Source organism: Vanellus vanellus (genome assembly GCF_965231255.1).
Source record: "Vanellus vanellus genome assembly, chromosome: 3".
Taxonomy (NCBI): Eukaryota; Metazoa; Chordata; class Aves; order Charadriiformes; family Charadriidae; genus Vanellus; species Vanellus vanellus.
The window spans coordinates 121714351-121741223 of record NC_138907.1 but is presented as its reverse complement, the minus strand read 5'-3'; the positions used below and the strand labels follow the sequence as shown (position 1 = coordinate 121741223).

The 26873-nt window shown below is 39.8% G+C and overlaps 2 protein-coding genes across 2 annotated transcripts; one reads left to right on the top strand and one right to left on the bottom strand.

Moving 5' to 3' along the window:
* The first annotated feature begins 499 nt into the window (after positions 1–499).
* On the top strand, positions 500–4293 carry MRPL19 (mitochondrial ribosomal protein L19). Its single transcript, XM_082481076.1, has 6 exons — positions 500–588; positions 807–918; positions 1374–1492; positions 2032–2166; positions 2997–3178; positions 3957–4293. The coding sequence occupies exons 1-6, from the start codon at positions 513–515 to the stop codon at positions 4170–4172; spliced, it is 840 nt and encodes a 279-aa protein (XP_082337202.1). The 5' UTR covers positions 500–512; the 3' UTR covers positions 4173–4293.
* A 920-nt stretch (positions 4294–5213) lies between these two features.
* On the bottom strand, positions 5214–25454 carry GCFC2 (GC-rich sequence DNA-binding factor 2; the record flags this gene model as incomplete). The annotated part of the gene is made up of 18 exons (XM_082481080.1): positions 5214–6185; positions 6521–6645; positions 6996–7142; positions 8267–8333; positions 9117–9193; positions 10373–10494; positions 10764–10914; positions 11654–11853; positions 12585–12697; positions 13934–14012; positions 15689–15812; positions 16753–16939; positions 18716–18831; positions 20333–20418; positions 21426–21644; positions 22292–22453; positions 23570–23677; positions 25085–25454. The coding sequence occupies 18 exons, from the start codon at positions 25452–25454 to the stop codon at positions 6071–6073; spliced, it is 2568 nt and encodes an 855-aa protein (XP_082337206.1). The 3' UTR covers positions 5214–6070.
* Between the last annotated feature and the right edge of the window lie 1419 nt (positions 25455–26873).

The following is a 26873-nucleotide window of genomic DNA, read 5'->3' as shown; positions in this document are numbered from 1 at the left end:
TCCCCTTCCATGTCTGCCTCAGGGCCGGGGGTGCTCTCTGGTCCTCCTTCTGGGTCCTTCTCCCCCCCACAAAATCTCCTTGAGGGATGGGGGTGAAAGGAGACGCTTTGTTTCCTCCCGCCCTTGAAGGGACACCTGGCTCCAGAACCAACCCACCACCCTCACTGCCACCCTGTGAGGGCTCAGCCGCAGCGGCTTTGTGCCGTTTGGGGTCCCGCTCAGAGCAGGGGCCCACCGCCGAGGCAGGGACGGACCCACGGACCCTCCAGCAGGGCAGGCCAAGGTCTTTCCTCAGGTAGGCACTGGGCCGCCCCACAGTCAGGTTCTGGCACGGGAAAGCCGCCCAGGAGCCGAGCCGTGCCCACCCCGAGACCCTGCGCCTCCCTGCGGCCACGGGAAGGCCGCGCCACCAGACACAGCCGTGCTTCGCTCTTGGGGTTAGTTTGTCCCTCTGCGCAGGCCGTAGCGGCGCTGTGCGCATGCGCTGGCGGACCGGAAGTGGGCGAGTCGCCATGGCAGCCGCCTGCGGGAGGCTGGTACTACGGAGCGCCGCCGCAGGGGTGGTGGACCTCGCCGCCCTGCCTAGCCGTGAGGACCGCCCGTGTCCCTTATACCCCATCAGCCCAGCGCCCTCCGCCTGCCCGCGGCGGGGAGCGGCCGCCCGCGGCCTGTCCCGGTCCCTCAGCGCGCCCCAGCGTGTTGCGGGGCGGAGGAGGGTGCCCTGGGCCTGCTTTGCCGGGGTGGGATCTGTTGGGGGCAGTTCAAGTTGAAAGCACGGGGCTTTTAAAAATATTTTATTTTTGCAGGGTGCTTTTCTTCCTCGGGCTATCGAATTAGCAGCGATGGAAAGCCAGAAAAATTTCAGCCGCCTCCAAAGCCCGTCATTATCGACAAGCAGAAGCAGAGAGAGGAGAGGAGGTGAGGTGGTCTGGTGCTTATCACAGTGGGCTTGTGTTCAGGTCTGCTGTAAGGCTGGTGGTTGTGTGAGTGCCTTCTTAAAGCTCTAAGGCATTACTGCAGAAAAAGTGTTTGCAAAGTCTTAGCAAAGATAATTTATGTTGAAATATGCTTAAAAAAAGTTAAAATACTATCTTCTAGAGTTCCTGAGAGCAGTGAAACGACAAAAAATGCATAGCAGTAAAGATTTTTGGAAATCTGGGATTGGTGTGTGAGGTTTTCATTTGTTTTATCTGTTTGCATCAGTTTCATCTGCATGCAACGCTTCAGCATGCCACAAGGTGACAGGGACATGGGTCCCGTGTTTGCCTTTGACTTAGACCTTGAGATCAACAGCAAGTGCATACCTTGTTTGTGAAATGGAGCTGCAAAATGCTTTTGTTCTTACACTTACAAAAGTTTGGATTTTTTTACAGGTTCTTGAGCCCTGAATTTATACCTCCCAGAGGGAGAACAGATCCTCTTAAATTTTTTATAGAAAGAAAAGATATGATACAAAGACGGAAAGTCTTCAACATCCCAGAGTTCTATGTTGGTCAGTAATAAAAACTTCCGTAATTTCATCAATATTTTTTGTAGGGTGGGATGGTAAAAGGTGTGCTTTCATGTTGTGGAACATCATAGAACGTCACAGTATCAGGTATTTTAGGTCAACTAGTATTTGTTTCTATACATACTACTTCATATTTTATTTCATATTTACATCTAGTTTCCATTAAAAGTATAATAGTAATGTATTTCTTATGTGTTTTTTAAATCTTGGTACTTTAGCATATGGTTTACCAGTAAAGCTCATGTAAGGAAAATACATTAGATTATTTGTATTCAGTTGCATAGTGAAGAGTGAAAGATAAAGGTGAAGGTGTAAAAGTGAAGAAGCTTCATAGTTAACCTGCAGAATCACTTCAACATATATTAATTCAGGGCATGTTAGAAATTTGTTCTGTTTCTGGCAGCTTTCATGGAAAATAAAACATTTCCAGTGTATCTAAATGCGTGCACTTCTCTGAGTTCCCACATTTTGGTACGCACTTACTTGAACAGTCTATTTATTTTAATTTTTTTTTTTGGCAGGCAGTGTACTTGCTGTTACTACTGCAGATCCCCACGCCGATGAGAAAGTCAACCGGTTTGTGGGCATCTGCATTCAAAGAGGAGGCAAAGGACTTGGTGCTACCTTTGTCCTTCGGAATGTTATAGAAGACCAAGGTGGGTTTTTAGCTGTGGTGATTATGCTGGATAGAAATGTTAATGAAAAAAAAGTGGAAGTTACATGTGAAGGGATATGTGGTGTAGAAATTTTGTCTGTGGAGAGGGTGGCAATAGATTAAAGTGAAATTGTGAGTCTGCCAACTAGAGAATACTGCAAGTTTAAAACTGTATACACAGAGATGTTGGTGTGTCATGGATTTTTTTGTGCTTGGTAATTTTTTGTCTGTATACTTAGTGATTTTTAGATCTGTATTCAGAGGAGATTGAATGTGATCTAACGTGGTTGTGCTTATATTTGAGCCTGGGCAGTAAAAATGTTAATACTGGCCCAGTTTGAGCACTGTGTATTTGCATGAACTGGGGATGTATGTGTGAACTGTTTAACGAGCAACAGATCAGCAGAGTTTTGTAATAGGTTCATATTCTGTTTTATGACAGAATGGGGAGAGATGCAAATACTGATGTTCTGAGAGTAAATATGAAAGGAGTGTCTTTATATATGCTGCGCTAATAGTGAGATAGATAGTAACAGCCATTGTAACCAAAAGGGAGTACAGTTTAAAACCCAGGCTCATCTTCCTTAAATTCAAGCCATTCAATGTCTATTAAGCCATTCTGTTATCAAAGATTTGACTTACAAAAGAAACCTGCATTTGCCTGTGCGGATACAATGTACGTGTACAACCACACGTGCACTCTGCACTGTATGTTCTAGTTCTCTGTATAAATAAAAAGCAGTTCTTGAATAATACAGGGGTGTATAACACCAAAGAATGTTAGTATTTCTAATTAGTTTGATTAATTAAACCAGACTTTCTCTCTCTAAGGTGTTGAAATATGCTATGAACTGTACAGTCCTCGAATCCAGGCGATCGAGGTTCTGAAGCTGGAAAAGAGGCTGGATGACAACTTGATGTACCTGCGAGATGCCCTCCCTGAATATAGTACTTTTGATGTGAATATGAAACCTGTGTCTCGTTTAGACCATGAAGAAGTTCCTGTAAACAAGGTAGGAGCCATATGTTTCAGATGGAAAGTGGAAGATCATTTAGGTAACTTTCATATCTGACTGATATCCTGGAAGACCGTTAAGTAGCTCTTCGTTACATTAGTTACCAGGGTGACAAAAGCATACAAAAAAGGCAAGTCTTTATGCCATTCCTATAGCAAAAGAATGTTGAGAATGTAAATATCTACCATCCTCAGCAGTTAAGCCATGCAAGGAGTAGTGGCCTCCACCTGCCTCTATATAAGACTGCAGAGAAGAAAGCTTTTCTTACAGCAGTGTTATTGTTAGCGTAATTACTGAGTTGAGAGCAGTAGGTGTCAGGGAAGAGGTAAGATTTGGAAGAGTCAGCTAAAATCTACATCTCAGAGAAGGTCCAGAAACCAGCAGGCCCTGTCAAAGAGCATCATCTCGTAACTCAGTAACTTGATGATCGTTTCGCCCTTTCCCTATCATGCTATGTTTGTTTTTCCTTAATAAGGAACAGGAGTAGAGAGTTGGCTTCACTTTATGTGTCAACTTAAGGACTGTGTAATAAATCAAGACACTGTTAATTAAGAAGTTTTACAAGATATTATGACAACAGTCTTGGGGACACAAAAAATTCCTTTTCTTCCAACAGTGCAAATTATTAGTTCCTTAACATACTGCCAAATTGGTCTGTTTTCGCTTACTTTCCTTCTATTGGAGCAGCAGTTGTCTCACCTTTTGCTAAGCTCACAATGAAAGTTGTGATTACTTAATACCTTTTGATTTATTTTTTTTTGATCTTTCACCCTAGCTGAAGGTACGAATGAAACCTAAACCCTGGTCAAAACGGTGGGAAAGGCCAAAATACAATATAAAAGGAATAAAGTTTGAGCTGCCTGAAAAAAAAATGAAAGAAGCACAGAAGTGGAGCCAGCCGTGGCTAGAGTTTGATATGCTACGAGAGTATGATACTTCAAAATTAGAGGAAAAAATTTGGAAAGAAGTGAGTGAAGGGCTTAAAAAATAATAATGCTTTTTGTGGTCTAGGAATTACTGAGAAAATTAACATTTACTTTGAATTTACTGTATGGATTATCAGTTGTCAAGTTTTGTATGTACATAGGCAAAATACACAATAAAGTTAACCTTTCCAGAAAATTTCTAAGTGTATGGACTTTTGTCCTTGAACACTAACTTTCTATTCCTGAAAACAAACACTCCATTGTGCTGTGTTCATCCCTTTTCCAGGAATGAGAAGCCTCCTTTTTTTTAAATTACAGTTAACAAGAAGGGTTTGCATCACCCATTCATGTTAGTTGTGTTGTCATTTCCAAATACTTCTGTTACTTCTCTCTTTACAGACTAGGTAGCGGCCAGGTGTAGAACTGCTTGACTCATAACTTCAGAAATGGGCTATAGCAGAGAAGCAGACATGTCTGAGTCAACAACGCACTCTCAGAGTAAGCGCTCTTTTAAAAATACTATGTTTCTGATAAAGCAGCAAACATGAATATTCTGAAACCAGTTTTGAAGAAAGACAGATTAGCTGAGGCAGACTACGTTGTTTAAGCCAAATCACATGAATTTGTGTAAGGCTCATGATGAAGTGCTTGCAGAAGTGTCAGAGTAGGTTCTCAATACTGGGACAGACGGGTTCATAAAACTGTATTTCCACACTAGAGGCATGCAGGGGTGTGAACTGCCTTCCCATGCTTACAAGTAATTTTTGATCCAGGAAGATCTGCAGAGCTAAATTGTGATAGAACATCAATTATATTTTTATACTAACACTAGGCTGGTTGCTTCAGTGGAGACCTTTAGCTGGGATGAGACAAAGGAGAACAAGAGAAAAGCAATGAGATCGTGAGCTTGTGGTAATTGCTGATCAGCTGTTGCATTTTTTGTTGGCATTTTAAGAAAAGCAACAAATTATTAAAGAGCAGGATTTGCAACATAGCTCCTGAAGGTAATGAAGGCTAATGGTGTCCCTGTCTTTTTTCATACTTTTAAGAACGTTCTCATCATGTGTTAAAGAACTGAACTGTAGGAGTCTCATTACCACAATAAAATATTTTTACTTTATTTTCAAAATAAACAAAACAATTTTTTAAAAGTCCTCTTTTGTCTGTAACACTGATCAAAGCTATTTAAAATATTTTACAAAAATATATTAACTTAAAAAAATATAAAAGAAATCATAGCGATTAAGTCTGCAAGAGTTAAATTCCAGTCCCAAAAGATTTTGGAGGAATACAGTCACAAGTATATATACAGAGTCTGTGATGCACTACAGTTTCTACAACAAAGCATCCTTGTTCTTTTGTAAGAGTATTTATTGCAAACATAGAAAGTTATAAAACATTAGAAATCTAATAAGGGTTTGATGAAGTAAGGTTCCTTACCTGCACGCTGCCTTCCCTTGTTTCTGTATCAGGGTCAAACCCCTGCAACATTATGAATTCTTTTTCACTGGAGATGACTTAACAATAACCCTACCAAAAAAATCACTGTGCACCACAAGGTAGAAATGCTCAGTGACTACCAAGTCAGAGTGATAATTAGCAATGTAATACTGAAAATATCTTGTAAAGCTGTCTACTGGCTAGCAGTGATAAACCTTACAGGCATGTTCTATCTTGCCAGGAATCCTGCCATAAAGGATAAAGCAATAAAGCATCGTCACATTTTAGAATGCCCAAACCATTGCTTTACTCTGACAACTGTAACTTCTAAAAAGACTTAACCCAGGAGTAGATGGCAGAAGACGACATTTGGAAAAAAAACCCTCAAGTGTTTAACAACAAGACAGTGATTTACCACTACACCTTTGAGTAGGCTGGATCCACTAATTAAATTGCATATTAGAACTGGTTTAGTGTGAATATCAGGCTTGTTTCAGTAGTACAGATGTTGCTTCAAAAATTTCTATTTCCCGATCATCAGTTTAAGGTGTTCAAGTTTGTGCTCTTCAATGAAGTCTTCAACAATGTGCAGAGCTTTGACTTTCACCAGCAGGAGAAGAACTTCTTTTGTTTCATTACTATAAAATAAAATTAAAAAAAGACACATCAACACATTTATGTATCTGACTTAAGTACACTTTACATTTTTTAATTTTAAGAAGAGTCCGATGTCTCTCCTTGGCCACTTGTCATCAGGTGACCTTGGCTACACTGGTCACTAACAGTACCCAACATCTAGTGCCTGGAACAGCAGAAGCATTCCTTTCGTTATGGACTCCATCTTTTGTTTTATGTATATATGCGACAAGAACATCCTTGAAAGTGTCAAATATATGAGACTTGAGGAATTTAAGAAATATTTAACACAAAGTATTCAGGGAAGTGCTTGGATCCCAAGGAAAGCCTTATTTACCTGTGGTTATTCTTGTGTAGCATACGGGCACATCGCAGCAAGTGCTGGCAGAAGTTCAATAACTCAGGGAGAGTTGATCCACCTTTAAGATCTTGGAACCATCTCTCTGGGAGGCACGCAACCACCTGTTCAAAGAATATTTGGAAAAAGTTTAAAAAGAGAAGTCTTTCAATAGAACCAAGTGACATCACTTCTGACAGGGACGTTTTGGCAGGCTCAGTCATCATTAGTAGTGTGTTTTTTCTTTGAAACCAAGATTGATTACCCCTACAAGTAGTAGTTCTTAAGAACCTATGGACCAATACTTGCTCCAAAATGCTTTTATGCGTCAAGGTCATAAAAAAAAGAAAAACACAGTTTAACTTTTGTTTATGTTGTAAATTTTTTAAATATTCTATCTTTGCTTTCAATCCCTCTTCATGAAAAAAATAGCTTTCAGCATACACCGTCTTCCAATGTACATGTTATCTTTTACCTTATTACACTTTTCTATATTATCTGGCCCTGGTGGCGTGTTTAAGAGTTTCAGAAGGAGGTAACGATTCAGCAGCTTGCTCAGTCCCAAATCACGGATTGTATCTTCTTGTGCAATCCCATCCCAAAGAAGAACATTGGAGAGCAGCTGCAGGAATGAAGAAACAGAGACTATGTTTACTTGGTGGCTCGAGGGGTGCTAAAACACAATATTTCAAGTTTTATATAAGACAAAGATAAAAAGATAATTTATGTCCATCCAATTTAAGTACTCAAAACCCAGGATTTACACTTTCCAAACTTACTGTCAGTTAACTACTAATAAGCTGCATATAGTAAATAATCTTATCAAGTAGGATAATTAATTTTACATGTGCATATGAACTGTACCCTAATATATATGTAAGGCCCAAGTACAGAAGACGACTGTGCTTTATTCTTTTCACAGAAGAGTGAGCAGTCAAAATCTGAAAGCATGAAAGAGGAACACCTCTACCATCCTCTGCTTCCTCTGAGGACTGAGTGACCCATATTCCTTTACATGTTTTGAGTCTAGATTATGACTGGTTTATTATTGATACTGCAAGCCAAATATTAAGATTTGACCTGACCTGCAGACAGCCCAGGTAATTAGGAACCATAACGTAAGCTGTGCTATAAATTCTGTGCTACGCTACATTGTGCTACACTGATTCTGATTATAAAAATCCTGTATGACTGATCATAAAATGCTATGCTAGGCTGATCATAAAATTCTGTTAAAAAAAAAAAAAAGCTTTAATTGTACCTACAACTTAAGTGTCATCATCATTCTGCCCAGGATCCCCACAAGAACCTGTCTGTCCCCGTAGTGATGACTGACAGTGCCTAAGTAATATGATGTAAGGCCAACAGACCTGGCTGACCCGCTCAAGAAGAAACAAAAAAAAAAAAAAAAAAAGAGAAAAGAAAAAAGAAAAGAAAAAAAAAAAAAAAAAAAAAAACAGCAGGAACAGATGGTCAGATCAAAGTCTCCTGCAGAAGTACCAGTTGGGTAAACAGGAACTAACACCAGTTGGGTGTTCATTTATAGTTCATTCTTAAATCATCACATGCAGGTTGCACAGAGAACACATCCTTCACTGAGAAAAATGGTTATCCATCCTCATAAAAATGTATTAATCTCCCAGTAATCAGACTTGCCTGAAGATATATTTCCTGACTGACTGCAAAAATATTTTTTCACTAAAATGAATTTCAAAGAAAAAAAAAAAAAAAGTATATTTTCTCTACCTTAACAGCTGACCAAAATCGTCTTTCTTGAAATTTTGAACATAGTGATGATTTGTCTTCTACAGTGCTAGACATGAAAAGAAGAAAAAAGGTAAAATAAGGTTTTATTTTTTGTTTGCTTTTAAAAGACGATAAATGGACAATTGATCTTGTAGATACTGATGAATGTTAATTCTGGCACTCTTTCAGCAGTGACAGCCACAACCAGAATAAAGGCCATGGGAAATATCTGTCAATTTGAACCCATTATAATAAAACTACTATGAAGTAATTTCCAGTAAAATTAGCAATTGGAAACACCTGTGTCTACATTTCATGGATTGAGCATTGCTCAGAACCAAACATCCTACACCAGTTTAGCAAAGTTTCTCTCCTAGCTGCATCTTAACCCCACATCTCCCAGACTCCTACTCATTCACAGCTTTGAAACAGTGTTCAGTAATAAGCAGCAACAATATAAACCCTATTTTAGGAATGACAGGAGGAATCAGGGGACATACACACGCGACACCAGACCACCTAAACTGACACAGGCACTCAAATATAAGTTTCTATGCTAATACCAGACTGTGGGCTTCATATACTGGAAAGCATTTGGTTACAGGAGCAAAAGAAGTATAAAACAGCGGAGTTACTCTTAATAGAAAGAGTTCATAAACATGAACAAGGCTCCATAACCATTAACAGCTAATGGAAAAAACATACATTCTAGTGTTTTCTTATAGGAAAGGTTATGATGATAATTAAAATGATTCCTATACAATTAATAGTATTAATTGTTAATATAGTATTTCATCTACATCTGTGGGAATTAAAAAGAAGTTTAAAAATAGTCCCAGAGTCGGCTTACCTTTTAGGATACAAAGGAATAAAGACATCTTCCTCTACAGATTTCTTCATTCTTAGGACAACCATGTTCATCAAATCCTATTAAAGATACAATTATTAATGTGTCCTCACAAGAAAGACTTCATCTTCCATTTATAGCAAATTCAACAATTATTTTATCTAGAAGTGCAATATGCTAATTAGGGCAAAGTAGTTACCACTTGTATATAATACACACTGAAACCATTAATATATTTAAAACAGTAGACAAATCACAGCTCTAATTATCTATAGGGTTCAGATTTTTTCCTAAGATCAAGTTATTTCCCTAAGTGAGAACTCTTTAGGCATGTTCATTTGCTACGCAGCAGGAAAACTGTACAGATTAACAACAAAAGAAGTTATGAACGTAGACTTTCATATCTTTTTATGAAGATCCTATGTAAAAAACAAAATAATCACCACAGCTAGGACAGTATGTGTTTTTAGGCAACATGTTTTTAGGTGTCAGTTTGCCACCTACTTTTTTTTTTTTTTTTTTTTAAATTTATTTAAGTTCTGGAAGTTCTGGATTACTTTACTTTCTGTACACACATTATCATGGTTTCAATTCAGCAACCTTTGGAAGGCTCAGTTGGAAGGCATAAACGTTTTCTTTAAAATATTTCTTATCATACTCGGGGCCTAAACATCCACCCATTTCACCAGTTCTATACTAGATAAACCTCCAGATTTATATCAGAATAAAACCAGAATCAGGCTGAAGAAGGGCATACTGGAGTGATTATGTATATAAAAGTAATTATTAAAGATTGCTAAGTTTATGAAGTAGTCTTTCTCCTAGCTAATTAACCTTTTGACATTTAAAAATTTTCAAATTCTAGATGTGCTTTACAAATAAAAGCTTAAGGAGTTGACCACCAGAGCATTACTGGCATTTAAAGCTCAAATTTTTAAGGATCATTAAATGCAAATCTGAAGTCTAACCACTGTTATTGCAGTGAAGCAAGATTAGATCTACTATCAGATTATTGATAGGTAGAGGCAGAATTTTTCTAGGAACAGGAACTAATTTCTGCCTCAAGAGCATCCAATCTCCTCTCATCTTCACTAACAAGAGCATCGGAGAGATGAAAGTTTAACTGTTAAATCTTCTTAATATAAAGTGACAAAACAAGTAAGTAGTCAGAACTGAACAACTTCAGGACAATGTTTTAAGTGCCCACAAGAGCACACACAGTGGATGAAGTTCTCCTCCAATACCACAGATGCTTTTACCTCTTTTGCTCGACTGCATTCATTTTTGGAAAGGACTTGTTTTTCAAACAGTTTTTTGCAAAGCTGTACAAGGTTCTTTGTCTGTGAAGTAGATAAAGGATCCCACACATTCTTTACAAATGCTGGAGAGAAAAAAAAAAAAAAGTAAATTATTTAATTCGTGATACACAAGTGGTTATTCGCTCCAGTTTCAAGGTATTACAATGTAGCAGAACTAAACCTATCAAAAGCTGTCACTTAAAAAGAGGCTACCTTAGCTCCGCTCTGCGGAACTAGGTAATCACTACATCTTGGCGTGCCATTATACAGCTAACAGCAATTGACAGCAATCACTTATTTAAGGTTTGATTACCTAGCTGCAGTGAACATTTTCAAGACAATCTTACTATACCTGTAATTTTTGGAAGAATAGTTTTTTCAATTACTCTAAGCAAGACTTCTTTATCAGGATCATCATCCCTTTTTGATTCAGGTATGTTTTTGGCATCACTGAATTCTTCTATAGCTCTGAACCAGGGCATCTCTTCCAACTCTGTAAAATTCTGCTAAAAGATCATTCCTGTTAGTTGTTCAGCTGGTCAGGATTGAGAAAAGCTCCATTCAATGATACCACACATTCCCACTCAATTTCAGATCCACCCGCATCACTGAATGGGCCAAACCAGAGAATCAGGAAAACTAGATTTAAAGCTACAATTAGAAAGATGGGACTGTTAAAGTGTCTCCAAAAAACTCAGGAAAATAATTGTCTTTACATGGGGTGTTGCAAAAGGGGCTGGAGGTAAGGGCAAAGGAGAAGGATTCCAACCACATGCTTCAGTTTCTGGGACCAACACCATATCTTTCTATTAATTTCTAATGCACTGTGTCATGTATAGAAAAAACATCTAAATTTTCATATGAATACATATGAAAAAGGTTCATATACAAAAAGTGACTTGACAAGAAGAAATGGATCTTCCCCTTCTAGTTATCATACTTATCTCGAGCTCCAGAGTGCCCCTACAACCCACATAAAAGTTCCCACACAGAAGTCTTCCCTGAAAACAGCATGCCTCTGCTCAGACACACTTTGGGCTGCCAGAAATATCCACAATTAACAAGGACAAATAAGGCAGAAAAGGTACGTTCGCAAAGATAGTATGGTCCAGAAACAGAACAGGCTTTACTGACTATAGCCTACTGCTTCAGTGTAATACCCAGAAGCACAGGGTTCACCAGTACATTAATACACAAACACATACAGTTTTTGAAGAAAACAAAGTCAGCTGATGCACCTACCTCAAGAGGATTCCAATTTATTAACTGAACTCTGATCAACGGATTTAATAGCTTAGGCAGGCAGAAACTGATATAAGCATCACAGTAAGAGTCAGGAAACTTCTCCTTCCATTCCTGGAATTTCAACAGGATTTTTCTGATGTCACAAAAATCTGCATGAACATCTTCAAAGATTTTCCTACTATCCTCTAAAACGTTATCTATGGATAATATTTATTGGAAATAAAAAGAAACAATCACAGAACTTATCGAGGCATACACTGAAGAGTTTATGCATCATTAGAAATGTGTGTGTGATAATTGCATTTGTCATTTATCTTTGGCACATCTGACACTGAAACAGGTTTTAAAACCAGCTCTCTGGAAAACCCAGTTTCAGAAAAAAATACAGGCAGAAGACCAAAAAAAGGCAAGTTTCTTCACAATCTATTCCACAGATTTATACAACCATTATGTTTCAAACTTTTTACCACAGTGATAAAATTTCAGATATGAAAACACTTCTGCTGTTATCTGGATAAAAGCTATTATGCCTTTCCTGCTTCTCTTCATCCATTCATTCAAGATAATTAAAACACCAACCTTTAACTCACTCTATCTTCAGAAAATTAATTGATTATACAAAACACACCATAGCATTGCACTGAGTACTGTCAGATCAGCTTTGGCATAATCTAAAAGAACTAACCTCCAGTTGAAAGAGTCATATGCAATGCCACCACAACAAAACTCATACCAAAAGAAATCTACAACCATACACCTATTCTTCCCAAGTCATCAGTCAGAACTGTCTGAATGCATTTCTTTTCTACCGTAACTAAGAACATGTAACTATTTCTTCACCTTTCCAAAAGTAAAAAAAAAAAATTAAAAATCATTAAAATATCAGAAAGATTTTGTTGTGGGACATCACTGTGAGACTGGCACCAACCTTTGCTCTTCTGGAACTCGGTCGCCTCTGTCAGAGTTAACTCATCATCGCTTGACATGCCTTCATGGTGATCAGCTTCTCCTGAACACTCTCTCACTTGCCGTCTGGAAGTCCTGTATATTGTAATGAACTCACATGAGTTATCCTCCCCTTATATGCAGAAGAAAGCTTAATGAAAAATAATCCGACTTAAAAAAATGTACTAAAGAGCAAGTTGTGAGAGCAACATCCTAATGAAACACAATCAGGGACCGATAGTAATTGTGTAACCATAAGGACACAGAAACTGTGGAAGAACCAGAGGCTTTGGGAACAGACATAAACGTCTCTGATCTCCCCTGTGAACCATGTAATAACCTTCACTTCACCTCATTCCCTAATGAGCCTAATAACTCATCCCACCTGGAACACTAAACACCTACCATGGTACTGGACACTGTCTCTGGCAGTTTTGGTGTACAGGAAACTACTGATTTCTCAGTCTGACATCTCAGCTCTGGATCACTTGTGCAACAGCCCACATAAAAATTGTGAGAGCACCCAAGTGCCAGTTGGGGTCAAAAAAATATCGCCATGACACCAAGAACCATAACAGGCTGCAAAGCCAATAGCTTGCATCTCTGCCACAGGAAAGTGACATATGGTATGAAAATGGTATCTATAAATAATTTCATACAGTTATTTACATCAACTAGCATAAAGGTGAAATGCTTCAAGTGGAATTTTTTATTGTATCATTTTTCATCCACAAAAATGCCAAAGTTCTTGCCACTTCGAAGTACAGTTACGAGTTGAGGCACCAATGCAACTGAAAAACTTTCAAAGCTCCCAATAACTTCGGGGAAAAAAAAAAAAAAAAAAATCAGTAGCAATCTCTGAACTCTATAATATCCAAAATGTAGTATCTGGCCTACACTGATAGCAGGCAAGGGGCTAGATATTGGTTTGCCTTACTTTCCGCCACCACCACCCCCAGCAGCAACAATACTGCCCAACTTTTTTTGCTATCTATACATTAATACAAAAATATATTTCTGTATAAGGTCATAATTTCATATATTACTACAGGACAGAAAAAGCTTCTGTCATACAGTTTTGTAAACAGCCTCACTTAAGATTTGTTAATTTAAAATAACAAGATCTCTTAACATTCAGATTGAAACAAACATGAAAAGAATGTAATTAACAAATAGATGGTTTCCAACTACATGGAGCTTTGGAAAGGAAATACCTAGTTTTTGTATAATTGCATTTAGTAATCCTACAGGTTTACATTCATCACTGCATAAATGACAGGCCAGTGTACAGTACATTTATCAGAGTTAATTATACATATACATAATACCTACCTTCGATGTTCACACATTTCCAGAAGCTGTGTCTTCTCATCACCTTCCAAACCGCCATTAGTTGGTTTGTCATTCCCGCCTATCAGAAAACAGAATCAGCCAAAAATAAAATGGTATGATTTTTAAGTTCCTATTTCCTCAATAAGGAAACACTGATTCTCCCTCTCTTTTTCTTTATTTGGAACACAGCCAAAAAAAAATTCAAACTCCTAATCAAAACTCTAGCAGTCTCCGGAATAATGCACAGTAAATATTACTTGTTAACTGCATATATTCAGATGTGATTGTTGCCTTGTAGCAGTAGATGAAAAGCTGAGTTTGATAGCACTCCAGTCAATGCTCACTGCTTCCCAATCCTGGAAAAGGAAGTTCGTACCTTCCACAACAGGTTCTCAGCACCAGAAAAGGCAAGTGTAGGGATCTACTATGTCAAAAGTGAAACCATGTAATAAATTAGAATAACTTTCGAGGTTTGATTCCAACATTGTAACATAAGTTAAATCCCTCATTTATACTATTCAAAATGCATTTAGATTTCAAGACCAGTCAGCTCCCCGCTGTCTCCTGTTATTTGAGTGGTCACTGACTGTCTGACCCCAGTTACCCCTGAAATAGAAACTAGAAGCATTTTCTAGTTGGGCCATTCATTTGTAGCACTGTTAGCTGGCTGATACGTGCACAACATGCCAAAAAAAGTGTACTACTACTGCAGTATTATCATGTAAGAAAAAAACAAACAAACAAAAAAACCACGTCTTTCCACTATATTAAATACAACTAGGAACATAAAAACACTTAAAAGTGCTGTTAAACATGCAAATACAATCTCATTTGTGATGAGCTGGAAGTAAAATAATTTTAATGGCAACTATTATTATGGTATTCTTAACACCTGCTGTCAGTCTGCTATACCATTTTACAAAAATCATACAGGCTGCTAGCTTTCTCTAATCAGCACTTTATCTTGTGTGGTGAGAAGACTGAACCTACATGATCACTAGTTACCAGACTCTGGTGCATCTGGCCCCCATCTGTTCCCAGCAGCTCCAAGCATATTGCTCTTAACTTTGCCTAAACAGTTACAAAGGGTTTGGAGGCTGGGTTTGGGTTTTGTTTCTTTTTTGAACAGCAGCAGCTAAAGATTCACATGGCATACAAACAATACAGTGGTGTGAAAAGAAAATAGGAGATGAGAAAGATGTAATACCTTTTCCTACAGTGACAAAAAAAACCCAACAAAACACTATTTTGTTTTCGATAAAACCCTTACAAAGAGGCTTCTTTCTTCGTGCCCTTCTGCTCATGTAAGTGTCACTTCCTAGTTTGAAATCTCCATTCTGAGCCCATGCACAGCCTTAAGGACACTCACATAAGAGTGATGTTGCCAAGTAAACGCACTGCTTTTTCATATATTCACAGAATCCTCCATCAGCAGGATTTCTCCTACTTAAGACCTACTAGAAAACTGACTCCGCTTTTCTTTCTAAATATCAGGAATTGCTGAGTTGAATAACTAAAAATTGACGAAGTACTGGGTCATGTTACATTCACTATTAAACCAGAGAAAAAATAGTATCATGGGCCTTATTGAGGCAAGGACTTAAATTGAGGTATAGTAGAACATACCTACCGACAATGAGAAGGGGAAAGGAGATCAAAGGTGAAAATTAAAAACTTCATCCAAAAAGTAACTGTATATTTCCGCTCAAAGAGTGAATGTTGCAATAAGAAAATAACTTCTAACTTCATACTAACTTGCTAGATGCTGAATATAAGACGATTCATTTTTCAGCTCATCTTGCCTTCGTTTCAATATTCTCATGGCTCGTTGCTGAAGAAGTACATGTACAGTCAATTCTAGGTCATTAATGTATTTCAGCTGAAATACAGTAAACAGTAATCAGGCTTTCAATTCATTAAAATCCCAAAAGAATGAACAAAAAAAAAAAAAACCAACAATTTCCATGGGCTTTCAGTATAGTCGTGAAATTAGAACCAAAATATTACAGATTGAAAAATACATTCCTGGTCATTGGAGGTTTTTCAGGCTTTTTTTGTAAGACTCAAAATAAATGCCAGTTGCTCATCACGGGACTACCTAAGACTTCATACAAAAAGTTCAATAGGACACTACTGGTGCACTTAGTTTGCTTTCAGTTTGATTTTGAGACACTAACCGTTAAAGAAAACGTATTCATTAACTAACATTTGAAGTCACGTAAAGACATTCACAATTGCAATACAATTAAGTGACATAAATTAGATTTGATAGGACTATCTATAGAGGATAAATCCAGTTTACTTTCACTAAGGCTAAACCTCAGGGAGGTCCTCCCCTTCTCCCAATCTTCACCTTTTTAAGTACCCAAGGTTTGCAGTTTAGGAAAGAGATGCAGCTGATAACACAGACAAATTCTCACAGAGTTCTGCTAACTCAATCCCAACTCAAACCTAACACGAGGTTACGTAACCCTGTGTAAAAACATTTCAAGATATCCCAAAAGTATTTAAGTACCACCTCTCATTCAACTTCAGTGCACTCTGGTTACTAGATCTGCAGAAATCTCACTCCAATAATAATTTGTTTTCACCTAACAGAATCTAGGCAAGATCACAGCTCAAGTCAGTATACCTACACTAGCTTGATTATCACTTCAGGTGAGGGTTGATTTGTTTTCCCTATATTTTCTTTTCTGTTACATTGAAATTTCTGATAGAACTGATTTTTAATAGAATGCATCAGTTCCAAACAAAACCCCCTCACCCTTCATTGACAGAATGCATCTAAAAAAAACAAAGTAAGAGGAAAATATACATACTTTTTCATTCAAACAGTTTATCAAGTTTTCTACATATGTTTTCATGGCCCTGTAGAATTTGTAATTCTGAGCTGCATCTGAAGACTTCTCTAACTCCTGGACAGTCATCTTTGAACTTTCAATGTCCTCCATATACTTCTCGTACTCCCTTTGGTGGGCACGGTGCACATCCTGCAATGACGTTATCCTAAAAAAGAGAAACCCAGACAACTAAAACTAGTGCCAAGTTAACAGCTGATGCATTCCAAAACATTTTTCCCATTATAGTCACATACAAAATCTTTGCCTGTGCTAATAATAGTACTCACATTTGATCTAAGCGGTGTTGAAACATTTAGCCTTGCCAACATTTGCAATAGTATGGGGTGTGGACAAGCATTGTGCTTTGGAGACTCAAATGTCACTGTCAGTGATGCTTTCAAAACTAGCACTACATAATTTTAACTGGATCCCTCAATACACCATGCTTCCCAAAAATATGAAAAGCCAAATTTTGTGATATCACATTAAATGGATTCTACCCAATGTAATCTGGGGAAAACTATAGCTCACATCAGCATATCTATACTAGTTTAACATAAGTTGCACGTATAGCAGTACCTATAAGCATCACCATGCACTCACTACTAAATACAAACCAACTGAGGACTCTTGGTGCTACTACGTAATAAAACTCAGAAACCTATGTCTACAGCTGTCACTAACTAATAAATAGGTAGCACAGGATACATTTACATGTATCACAACTCTGCTTCCTCTTCCCCCCCCCACCCCTTCCCTCCTTACACATCCCAAGTGATTGCTCAGCTTGAGCAAGCCTGTAGCAGATCCAAGAAACAGACCACAACCCATTTCACCTCCCTGAAGCAGGCAACATTTTCCAATGAGAATAACTGAAGAAGCTATTGTTCTCTACTGGGCTACAAGTTAATAAAAAAAAAGCTATTTCAGCATTTATCATGTTAAACACTTCTATCAAATTCACATCAAACAGGTTGCCCCTCCCCTTCTTGCTATCTTGCAAATAGGTCTCTCACTCTTCACAGCCTTACTCTCATTTTTCTTATTTAATTCTGTACATAAATTCCCACTTCACTTAACTCATTCTGTACAGGTGATTAAGGCAAAGAAAGTATACAATTCCACAAAAATATTTAATCCAATTTAGTTGCAGTTCTTTAAACAAGCAGGTGAATGATGATCTGTATAAAGCAAAGCATATAGAGAGAACTCAGGGCAAGTCCATAGCACATATTGATGTTTCAGCTGTATAATGTTACTTGTCTAAACTTAACTGAACAGCTGCTTCTTGGTGCTCTGAGAGATGACAGGGGATGGCTTACCTTAGGATGCCTGACCCCAGCTGTCCTTCTCACACACCCTCTTGGAGGTTCCCACCTCCATCCCAGGACACTTCAGCTGCACGTACAGCAGCTAAACTGCTAAAGGACAGTCACAGCTTGGCACATGACTAAAGAAAAAAATCAAGGCAGGTTCTAGTTTGCCTAAGCAGGCTGTAGAGAATTTACTGCTGCTTTAGGAAATACTGAGCTAATTTTGCAGCTGGTGTAAGAGCCACCGTAAGAGTGCTAGGATTGCCAGCTCCACCTGCCCCGACTAAAGTTTTGCTTGCCAGGCAAGCATAACATTGAACCAATGCTCCTATCAAAAACTACCAGCAAGCATAAAGAGCTGCTGTCATTTAAATGAATTTACTGTCTAAAGTTCCAGTTGATAAAACACTCTTGAAAAGTCCAAATGCTCGCCTACAACAAAGAATAGCCAGGTAAAACTAAAAATTTGTAGTACTCTGCTGGACATGATAACACGCATATTACACATGAAATAACCCCCAAATCCTCCAATACTCTAGAAAATTAATAAGACTTCAAAGCTGTCATCTCTCATTCTGTGACAAAAACTCAGACAACTCAAAAGTTAAGTTCATAAGAGTAGGATTTACCTTTCAGTCAACCGCTTCTTCACAATTTCCAAGTTCACAGGTGGTAAAGAAACAGAGGGATCAAACTTTGGTTTAGCTGCTGGAGATTTATGCAGGGAAGCATCATCATAAGTTTCCTACAAGAATTTTAAGAATTATTTTTTAATACACCATTTACACAAGTTTTCCCTCTGCAGCTCTATAGATCAACAAGATGTATCATTTGAATACACAAGGCATATGATATAAAGATGCATATTTCGATCATCAAATGAAGTACAGAAATTCTGTACAGAAAAGTACAACACAAAAGCAAGGGAAACAGAGTATGAAACACTGCATATATATATTGTATGAAAACATATAGTGCATAAATATATAAACAGCAAAATAATCCATAACTTAGGGTCCACTTAAGTTGCTGTCTTGGTCTGAAAATATTAATAGCTTTCAATAATGCATAATGCTTCTAAACTGACAGGTGAGACATCACAGGTATTAAGATTCTAAATATAAAATGTAGAAATAAGCTACAACCAAGCAGTGATGATAATATCCGATTTTACTAATCTCTTGCTTTTTAAAAACTATTTGAATATGTTTATGATAAATTATTTGCCATCCATTAGTCCTTTAATATTCCATATTCTCTTAGTAAACTTTCTGATTTCCTCCCCCCCAATAAATATGAGTGCTACCTTCTGACAAAGCCAGTGGACAAAAACCAGATTTTTCACTCTGACAACTCAGCTTAACTGTAATCATAACTAAAAAAGGATTCCACTGAATTTTAGCTTATAAGTTAAAAGACATTCTAAATCAGTAGGAGTCTCTATATAAAAATCAAGCCAAAACACAATCAGTTGAAGCAATCAAGTCCACGACTAACAAGGTCTGCTACTAAAAATTGTTGCAGTTTCCCAAACAGCAGAAATTAACAGTTTGAGAAATGAGTATGAGGACCTAAGAACACCAATCATACTGGATTTGAAATTCAGCCGCAGAAAGATGTAACTTTCGCCCAGTCCTCTAACTACTCCCATTTAACAGGCAGAAATTTCTACAATTCCCTATTCTGAAATAAAGTAATGGTTATTCAGACTTTCCTAGTCTGATCCAAAGGAGGTAATTCAAGCCAGGAACAAAAACTTCCAGGTCATCAGAAGATACACAGTTTATTTTTGCCAATTATTTACCAGAATTCTGCTGAACTATGAAAAGAGCTCTCAAATTGCCATCCAGCAGAAATTTAGCGTAACAAAAGAATAATTTTTCCTCTGAGACTTTTTGACATTTGTAGTATTTGCATACTCTTGCTTTCAAGATCCCTTGCATGGCAGCAAAAAAAAAAAAAAAAAAAAAAAAAAAAAATCAGGATTCAGAATTTTATTCTCTGCTTTTCACAGTCTTCCAACATACTCAGGTAGACAATACCCTGCTTCTGAATAGCTAGACAGAGATTACAGTTTTTCATTATCACCTTCTATTTCTAATTGCCTTTTATCTGAAGAATTAGGGTATAACTTCCTAAAAAATCCTTAACAAGAGGGCAGGTAGGAGATATGACAGTACTCCAGAACAAGCTCTCTTGCCAGTGAGCAAAAAGCAACTTCCAGTAGTTAGGAAATCATGTTTCACCTGAGAGAGTTTAACAACTTTCTTTATTTGCTGTTCTTCCCACTTAACTTGTGCTTCGTCTTCACTTGATTCACCACTCACAGACACTAGAAGTGAAAACAATCGTTATTAGATGTATTTACATCCTGTAACTATTTTTCCCCTCCCATTCTCCTCCCTCTAAAGCAACAATGGTTCTCCCAACCATTACTGGGAACCGATACACACAGAAACCAGCAGATTAGAAAACTGTAGATGGAGGACTTCCAAACTGAAAAGCAAGGAAGGCTTGGAAATGGCTAGTGGCATTTGTAGAATTCACACCAATATTTATTTCCCCAACATACTGTTTCTCAGAAACCTATTACTGCAGTACGAGGAGCAAAACCATCTCAAAGCAAAGCAGTGTATAATACATAGTTAGAGTATAACACTGACATTAAACACAGCAAATCCTTGAGTATATATGCTTTACTATGGATACAAAAATATCTTTAGCATTAATTAGAAGTGCAGAATCAGCTCTAGTTACACGTTCCTTATAACCCTTACTCAAATAATAAAGAAGACCAGTCTACAACTATGGTAAACCAGTGCTTCATAAAAACAACTGTAAGCAGCTATAAGAAGAAAAAAAGCAATGGAAAAGCCACATATGCTCTGTGTGCAATAGGTTTGCTGAAGGGCTGAGTTGTTGGAATTTTTTTTTTATCTTTTCAAGAACAGCCATAATACCAATGTAGGGAAAGCAGTGGGAAGACCGGACCAGAAACAGCAGGCAGGATTTAGAAAACTTCAGCGGGACAGTTTGTCTTACGACACAGCAACTTCATTCACATTAAATGCTCTGCCTCCTACAAGGCTATTTTTTGCAGTCAACAAGGCCAAAAATAATTTTTTAAATGTTTCTCAAAGCATCCTGTGCCACCACATTAGTCAGACCTAAACCAGGTTAGTGTCCCATATAAACAAACACCAGCTGTACAGCCTTTTGCCAAGACTTCCGAGGAGTGAAGCCATGCGCTGTGCTCACTGTTTACTGCACAGGTCCCATAGTCTTCCAGACATCAGTAAAACAAAGCCACAACCGCTGGGAGAAATAGCACAAACTCACCCATATGTTCAGTCATCCTCTGCCTAAGAGTTCTCATTTTAGGTACAAAATAGAGATTCCTCATATCAGACTCATCTTCACTCTCTAAATCACTGCTTTCTCTTCTCCGAGAGACCTGACGACTGTTTGAAACATCCAGTGGAAGATAATCAGTCCGTGTCCTGGCTAAGTGGCGTTTCCTTCGAGCAGCATCAATACAAGCTGCACTGGGGATATTGCCTGTATTGAAGAAAAAGAAAGTCTAAGCTAAAGAGTGAAAGCAACACTCTGTATTGCTCCCAATGTCAATAATCACCACTGTTCAGAATCACTGTACAATTCTGAATACAGGACACAAGATGTTTTTCTACTATGCTTACCATGTCAAATATAAGGAGATGGAAAAGCATCCTTAAAAAGTGGCTCTCAGTCTAAAATTAAATCTCAAGACTTGTTTCTTTTAAATAAATCACTGTTAGCCCATCCTCCTTTTCCCCATCTCCCCAACAGACCAGGGTTACTAAATTCAGTGAGTTCACAAAGAAATCCAAAGTTTACAAATCAACACAAGTGAGGTTGCATTTTAATCTCATGAAGGAAGCTGTGTATCACTAAACAGAATTTTTTTACTGCCTTTCTTCTGAAACGGATGTAATTCTGATCCATTTTCAAAATCACCACAGAAATACAGCAAACATCTGCAACCAAAAATATTGGGGAACCATCATTATTCTTTCAGAAGGACAGCTGTGACTCAACACAGACAAGATGCCTACATCTTAGGTGATTTAAGATGAGTGGGATTCATCCCACCTATCTCATCATGTACTTCAAACAAAGAGTGTTGTAAAATAGCTTCCTTAAAAAAAAAAATCCAGGAAACTAACCTGGTGATAAACTCTTCCTCCTCTGTGGAGAGCTGGACTCATTTTCAGAGTCTGAGCTGTTGTAGTCCTCACTTAGTGAAGAATAACTTTCATCCTCCTTCTCCTCCTCTTCTTCACGAATGCCTTTGGTGTTGTCAGTTCTAGGCTCCAACTGACAGATTTCTGTATTAGGGGAAAGAAAGTAAAATTCATTATTTTGAGTTTCAGCTGCTGGAATCTGATGTTTAGTTACTGGTAACCAGTTATGGGACCTTGCAGCAGCAAGGACTGGCCACTTAGCTATCTCCACCTGTCCTCATTAATACACATCAAGTTTTCTCACATTCCAAGACAATTGTTTACAAGCCATTTCTTGTCTCAAATCAAAGCATCTGTGATAGTCCTAAACTAATATGTCTTTCCAAGACACAGACCACATGCACATTGTGTTTACATGCACGTGTTTACATGCACAAAAGCAAGGATACCAGCTCCCAGACGACAACTGATTAATATCCTGATAGCTCACAGCTTGTTTGGAGTCATCTCCCTTGACTTTATAAACTGTATTTAGAAAGCGCTTATTTTTTTTAGGATTAACAATGAGGGAGTCCTTGTTTAAACTATAAAGGTTTGTGTATGTCTGTCTTGTCTCTTTCAAATTCTTTAAAAACATTGATTTCTCTTCATCTGCCCCTATATCTTCAGTAAATCATCAGATTACTGAAAAACAGAATGTGCCACCTGTTATAAGAGTACGACATATACTTTTATAAGAAGTTACTAAGAAAATTAATACCATCTCAGTTGAATCACTATCTCAAAAAGAACTATTTCTCAGTCTAACTTATTTTTAATCTAACAGTAGCAATCAGGGTATATCTATGGATTGATAGTGGTGTCAAAGGGGAACAGAGGGGGGAGAGAACTTCTAGGCACACTTTTTGTAAAACACACAAACCCTAAACATCATGCCCCACAGTTTGAAAGATACGATGCTGAGGTATAAATTTATCAAAAGTTTATTCACTGTGATGTACTATTAGGGTTCTGCATATCCAACAAGAACAGCCTCCAAGTTCTGACACTGTTTTACTAAGGTCATATAGAAAATAATTTCAACACAAATAGATTAAAATTATAAACCTGTAAAGTAACATCGTAAATGTAATCCTGGGTTCAATTAACAAGTAAAAGACATCTACCAGCAGTATTTGTACATAATTTTTCACTTACCTATTTTGTAATATATTTTCATATAAGTATTCCATAAAATATTCAACTGGAAAAAGTACTTACTTTTGCTTTCTTCAACTTCTGTCTGTATAGGCAGTAGGCTTTCCTTCTTTTGAATTCTAAAGGTTACTTCATTGAAGGATGGCTTTTTAATTTTAAAAAATTCTTCACCTATCCAGATAAAACAAAAGGATTTTAAGGAACTTGACAAAGAGAGCAGCATATGTGCATACATATATATGTATTTCATATAAAGTGCATGTAATCTCTATGTGTGCATAGCATGTTTTTTGAAGTTCTGGCTGCATTAAGTCTAACTAGTTCTAGGGCTTTATCACTGAAGATCCACCACCTCTTAATTTAAATTTGTGCAGCTCAGTGTCCTCGATACAGCAACACTGTACTACTGAAATGTACTGTTTCCTTGCAATTTGTATCCATCACAGACTGACTGATGTAAGCTGGCCTGACCTGCTTCGTGTCATCAGCCACAACAGAAACAGCCCTGAAGAGTCTATTAAACATTTTTCAGTTATTTAAGCAAGTTCATCAACAACTATGCTAGTCATGGAATCACATACTGTCTTTGTGTTTTCTCGAGCTCTAAGAAGCTTTTAAACGCTTGCCACCCAAAAGCACGCAGACATACATCATCTTCGAAAAGCTTTTACAGACATTTATCTTATAAGCCCTCATCGCAGCCCTAACCATAAAAATATCATAAGTCTCTCCCCTCTCCTTGGAGAGAGAGATGGGGGAACAGCATCAGTCGTTCATTTCAGTGGCCACGACATATAATATTCCTATTTTTGGACACAAAGAGTCATAAATGTGACCTGCTGTTCTCTGGGTCACCAGCCCAGGGCTCAGGCAGGCAGGACACCTCCCCTGTATGCAGGGTGCAGAGGCGCAACCGTAGAATCGTCAGAGTTGGAAGGGACATTTGAAGATCATCAAGTTCCAACCCCCCACTGCCATAAGCAGGGACACCTCCCACTAGACCACGCTGCTCAAAGCCCCATCCAACCTGGCCTTGAACACCTCCAGGGATGGGGCATCTACAACTTCTCTGAGTAATCTGTTCCAGTGCCTCACCACTCACAGTAAAGACTTCTTCCTTCTATCTAATCTAAATCTACCCTCTTCCAGTTCAAAACTGTTACCCCTCATCCTATCGCTACACTGCCTGACAAAGAGACCCTCCCCAGCTCTCCTGTAGGCCCCCTTCAGGTGCTGGAAGGGGCTATAAGGTCGCCCCAGAGCCTTCTCTTCTCCAGGCTGAGCAACCCCAACTCTCTCACCCTGTCCTCACAGCAGGGCTGCTCCAGCCCTCTCATCATCTCCCTGGCCTCATCTAGACCCGCTCCAACAGGTCCATGTCCTTCTTATGTTGGGGGCCCCAGAGCTGGACGCAGTACTCCAGCTGGGGTCTCATGAGAGCGGAGCAGAGGGGCAGAATGCCCTCCCTCGCCCTGCTGGCCACGCTGCTGGGGATGCAGCCCAGGATGGGGCTGGCTTTCTGGGGTGGGTGATGCTCCGCCGACCCTCCGCAGTGGGGGGACGCCGCCGAGCCCTTACCTTCCCGCTCCTCCTCGCTACCGAAGCTCAGCAGCACCTTTCCCCCCCGCGCCGGCCCGGTTCCGGCTCCAGCGAGGCGCGGCCCTCGTCCCGCGCCGGCCCTTCCACTCTCCTCCCCGGGGCTGCCCGCCGGCTCCTCTGGGGACAGCGGCCTCTCAGCTGCCGCTGCGGAGGCCCTGGCCCCCTCAGGGGAGGCGGCGCCGCTGCCGGGGTCCCCCTCGCCCTCCTCAGGCTCCGCTTCCCGCTCGGAGCCGGAGCCAGGGTCGGGAGCTGGCGGCAGTGCAGCGGCCGGCTGCGGCTCCTCATCGCTGCTGCCGCTGGAGGCGGCGCGCCGCCGGCCGCGGAAGTTCCGCGGGGGACGCCGGAACATGGCGAACGGCGGCGGACCCCTCAGTTCACGCCGCTTCCCCAGTGCGCATGCGCGGCGACCCCAACGCTCCACCCCCGCCCAGAGTAAACCCCGCCCCTGCGGCGCGGACTCGCCTCGTCCCGCCGGGAGGTGGGCGGGGCACGGAGACAGCTGTCCAATGAGGGAGTGGGGGCGTGTCCCGTGTTTAACCGTTGAGGCGCCGGAGGGTGACGAGCGCGGGCGCTGTGAGGGCGTGAGGGGTCGCGGCCTGTGGTGCGGGCTGAGGGGAACAGGGGGCAGTATCCCCTAGCTGTGTAACGTCTTTGTCGGCGATATGGGGGTTGGGATGGAGTGCACCCTCAGCAAGTTTGCGGACGACACCAAGCTGAGTGAAGCGGTTGACACGCTGGAGGGGAGGGATGCCATCCAGAGGGACCTGGACAGGCTGGAGAGGTGTGTGAAACTCATGAAGTTCAACAAGGCCAAGTGCGAGGTCCTGCACCTGGGCCGGGGCAATTCCATGCACAAATACAGGCTGGGCAGAGAATAGATTGAGAGCAGCCCTGAGGAGAAAGACCTGAGGGTACTTGTGGATGAAAAGCTGGACATGAGCTGGCAATGTGCACTCGCAGCCCATAAAATCAGCCGTACCCTGGGCTGCATCCCCAGCAGTGTGGCCACCATGGTGAGGGAGGGGAGTCTGCCCCCTACTCCGCTCTCATGAGACCCCACCTGGAGTACTGCATCCAGCTCTGGAGTCCTCAGCACAGGAAAGATATGGACCTGCTGGAGCGTGTCCAGAGGAGGGCCACAAAGAGGGCTGGAGCACCTCTGCTATGAGGGCAGGCTGAGAGAGTTGGGGTTGTTCAGCCTGGGGAAGAGAAGGCTCTGGGGAGATCTTATTGCGGCCTTCCAATATCTGAGTGCCTACAAGAAAGCTGGAGAGAGGCTTTTTACAAGGGCATGTAGTGATTGGATGAGGGTTAATGGCTTCAAACTGGAAGAGTATTAGGAAGAAAGAGTATTAGGAAGAAATTCTTTACTGTGAGCGTGGGGAGGCATTGGAACAGGTTGCCCAGGGAAGCTGTGGCTGCCCCGTCCCTGGAAGTGTTCAAGGCCAGGCTGGATGGGGCTTTGAGCAACCTCATCTGGCGGGAGGTGTCCCTGCCCATGGCAGGGGGGTTGGAACTTGATGATCTTTATGGTCCCTTCCAACCCAAACTGTTCTATGATTCTATGATTTTGCTGGCAATTAATTGATCATTGATATGTAAAAATGAGATTTGTCTGAAGGGCCATGGGCCTGTTCGTGCCATGTTGGGTGCTTCTCCTGCTTGTTGCTAGGTCATCAAAAATGTACCCTGTTTTGTTTTTATACATATAATTTATAAATATTTTAAAATAAATTATAAAGAATATCAATAACTATACAATTAGTTC

Bases quoted from the DNA above. Each gene is read 5' to 3' on its own strand.
- MRPL19 (XM_082481076.1), top strand. From the start codon at position 513: ATGGCAGCCGCCTGCGGGAGGCTGGTACTACGGAGCGCCGCCGCAGGG. The intron at 919-1,373 runs GTGAGGTGGTCT...ATTTTTTTACAG, and splicing joins AAGCAGAGAGAGGAGAGGAG to GTTCTTGAGCCCTGAATTTA. The intron at 3,179-3,956 runs GTAGGAGCCATA...CTTTCACCCTAG, and splicing joins AAGAAGTTCCTGTAAACAAG to CTGAAGGTACGAATGAAACC.